Source organism: Lampetra planeri, unplaced genomic scaffold (assembly GCF_965212315.1).
Source record: "Lampetra planeri unplaced genomic scaffold, kcLamPlan1.2.h2 scaffold_1697, whole genome shotgun sequence".
NCBI classification, from domain to species: Eukaryota; Metazoa; Chordata; class Hyperoartia; order Petromyzontiformes; family Petromyzontidae; genus Lampetra; species Lampetra planeri.
Genome location: NW_027614432.1, coordinates 12,124 through 15,001, shown reverse-complemented (window position 1 = coordinate 15,001; position 2,878 = coordinate 12,124). Strand labels below are relative to the sequence as shown.

The 2,878-nt window shown below is 48.7% G+C and overlaps 1 protein-coding gene across 1 annotated transcript; it reads right to left on the bottom strand.

Moving 5' to 3' along the window:
- NECAP1 (NECAP endocytosis associated 1) lies at positions 1–2,878 on the bottom strand. Its single transcript, XM_078622668.1, has 8 exons — positions 2,784–2,878; positions 1,623–1,723; positions 1,332–1,436; positions 1,177–1,258; positions 945–1,053; positions 639–786; positions 470–563; positions 1–55 (listed from the first exon to the last, which is right to left on the bottom strand). The coding sequence occupies exons 1-8, from the start codon at positions 2,876–2,878 to the stop codon at positions 1–3; spliced, it is 789 nt and encodes a 262-aa protein (XP_078478794.1).

Below are 2,878 nucleotides of genomic sequence, written 5' to 3'. Positions count from 1 at the left end.
TCAAAACTGGATCCAGTTATCGGCGTTCTGTGGGCGTGACGGTGGCGGAACAGAGCTGAAAACACAAAACATGGTTTATATAGTTTTTTATTCCGCTAGAAAATTCCAGTTAAAATCAAAAGTTGAGCTGATTTGTGCAGAAGAAACCCAACTCAAATTCACACTTTGTTTTATGCCTCCACCTACTGGGCAGCTGGTGTCACAGCAGGTCATCAGATCAACATCAGCCACTCCATGACACTAATGGTTCCCTGTTTTCTTATGTCTGACGCAGATGTTGCCAACATTTTGTTCAATGTAAATGTACTTTAGCACGAAAAAGCATGTGTCACCATTGTGGTCCACAACAAATAGTGATTTACAAAATATATATTCAATAAACCTTTGAATATAATACAGGAGAGCAAAGAAAATACAAACATGGTTCCAACACATGATATTAAAACAATACATTCAATGTGTTCTTTACCTCGCAGGTGCTGAGAATTCTCCCCAAAGGTCAGAGCTCCGACTGGACTGGATCACTGAGTTGGAGTTGCTGTCGTCCAGGTCCAACAGACAACCTGAGGGACACAAACCGCAGCTCAGCGTGTCAACTCATTCATCTCATTCACACACATTCGTCTCCAGCGCTGCACCTGCTGCAGAGGCCCCCGTCCGGTCAACCACGTTATGATTGGATGAACCTGATGAAGGGGGAGGGGCTATCTTGGCTCCAGGTGGCGGTGGGAGAAGTCCAAACCCACCTGCACCTTGTGAGCGGGGTTTGTCCCTCTTCTTACCTTGCTGCACACAGAGGGAAAAGAAAGAACAATGTTGGTGTGTTTGCTCAGAAAACGCTCAAAGTCAAACTGACACGCGACACAGCATTGTTTATTTGTTGCTAGCGTGCTAACAACTCCTGTCCCAATTTGTAGCAGCTAGCATACAAAGCTGCTTCTCACCCCGATGTTCAGCGTGATGGTCTGTCCCTCTTTAAAACCCAAGTCCAGCTTTGGTCCTGAATCCCCCAGATGAGCACTTTTACTGAGTTCATTCTCCTGTTTCACCCACCTGCAGGACACAAGCACGCACACACAACATACACAACGTGCTGTTAACACCACGAGTAAACCACAATGAAATGAACAGAAGACACCAGTAAACTTCATGTTGAAAGAAGGGGAGCGTGCTGACTTGAAATGGTCCTGCAAAGTCACGTTGAAATCGAAGGCGTCCCCTCGGTCGCCGAAGCCCACGCCGATGAAAGCACTGCGACCTGCGTACAGGTGGGATGAAAGGATTGGTGAGGCGTGAACGCAGATCGTCTGCAGCCAGGTCGACCTCCTCACCGTTGTCGTCCTGTATTCGCAGGACAAAGTATCGACTGGAGTCGCTGACTGTCTCCACTGCGACACCTGGATACTCCTTCACCGGCGCCTGGGCAAACAGCTCCCCTGCAGGACGGGAGGGCAAATTACAACCTGTCGAGTTCACACTGAGATTAGATCGAAACTTTATCAATCCCTCAGGAAACGGCAGACTGGTTCCATTCTGGAACGTTCTAGAACACTTTAGAAATCACATCCTAGCATTTAGCTCCAGACTGTTGTAAACTCGTCTCTGACGTCGAACAGTCCCACCTGAGACTTTGTCCTCCAGTTTGATGTACGCCACTTTGCCTCTAGCTGTGATCCTCATTCGACCAGACCAGTCGGGAACATCCAGCTTCCAGTCAGCCGCCCTGCAGAGAACGCCCAAACTTTGTTCACAAAACTATGTGACCTACAACGACGAAACACACCTTTAAAAGACACACAAAAAAGATCATGTTTAAGGTTAACCCTACCCCACTGACGATAAAGCTGCCAGCACATTCACGCTAGCATAATGTGCAGTACCGTAATATGTGACTATTGCATTATCAGAAAACGTTTAAGGGTTCCTGATAGGTGTCGTCGGTTCCTCTACCTGTGTGAAGAAGGAGCAAGGAGAAGGAGAAAACATCCATCGGTTCCTGGAAGTGGAGAAGTGTCGCTTTACATTCAAGCTGCTGTCATTACGGTAATGATTTGCTGGCTTCCGGCAACACAGCAAATGGGATTACCGTTATGACAGCAACATGGATGTTGTCAACTATCAGGAACTGAGGGACGTTTTTCACACCAGGTAGAGGAACCGAGTGACACTCCTCCACTTCCAGGAACCGTTTCCTTATAGTACAAATAGTCACATGATTACGTTAATTACGGTACTCCAAAGTAAGCGAGCGTGAATGTAGCGCTGTGGATACCGTCGGTGTTAAAGGGTTAACTGCTCAGGGGTCTATTCCAGCAGCTTAGTGAAAACTGGTTCTTTTCATTTCAGTGCTTCTGATGAACTGAAATCCAATCTGTGAAACTATAAACACGTTTGTCTATTAACTGACTGAACACAGAACTAATCAAGTCACGAATCATGCACAAATGACGTCACTGGTTGTCTTCCAAAGTGTGTTTCACCTATGCTGAGATTAGATGTGTCATCATAAAGTCACCGGGGGTGGTGGCTCTGATTGTCTCACTACTGAGTATTCAGGTCAGTCAATGGGGACACACAAACTGTCCACGGACAGATCGCCCGTTTCTACCGGCGACGACGTGCTGACAAAGCACCCGGCGCCGAATAAAGCCCGTTAACACCCGCTAGTTCCCGCCTCCACCGGCGGGCGGTGACCGGGACAGGGGGCCGGACCGGAACGGCACCGGACACCGATTAGCAGCCGCTCCAGTGCCGTCAGTCCCCGGCAGTGTTCGCCTCCTTACCTGTATGCGCGGTTGGACGCACGCGGAGGGATCCGGTACACGTTCACGTCGGGTTTGACGCAGAGAACCGACTCGTACTCGCCCTCGGCCGCCAT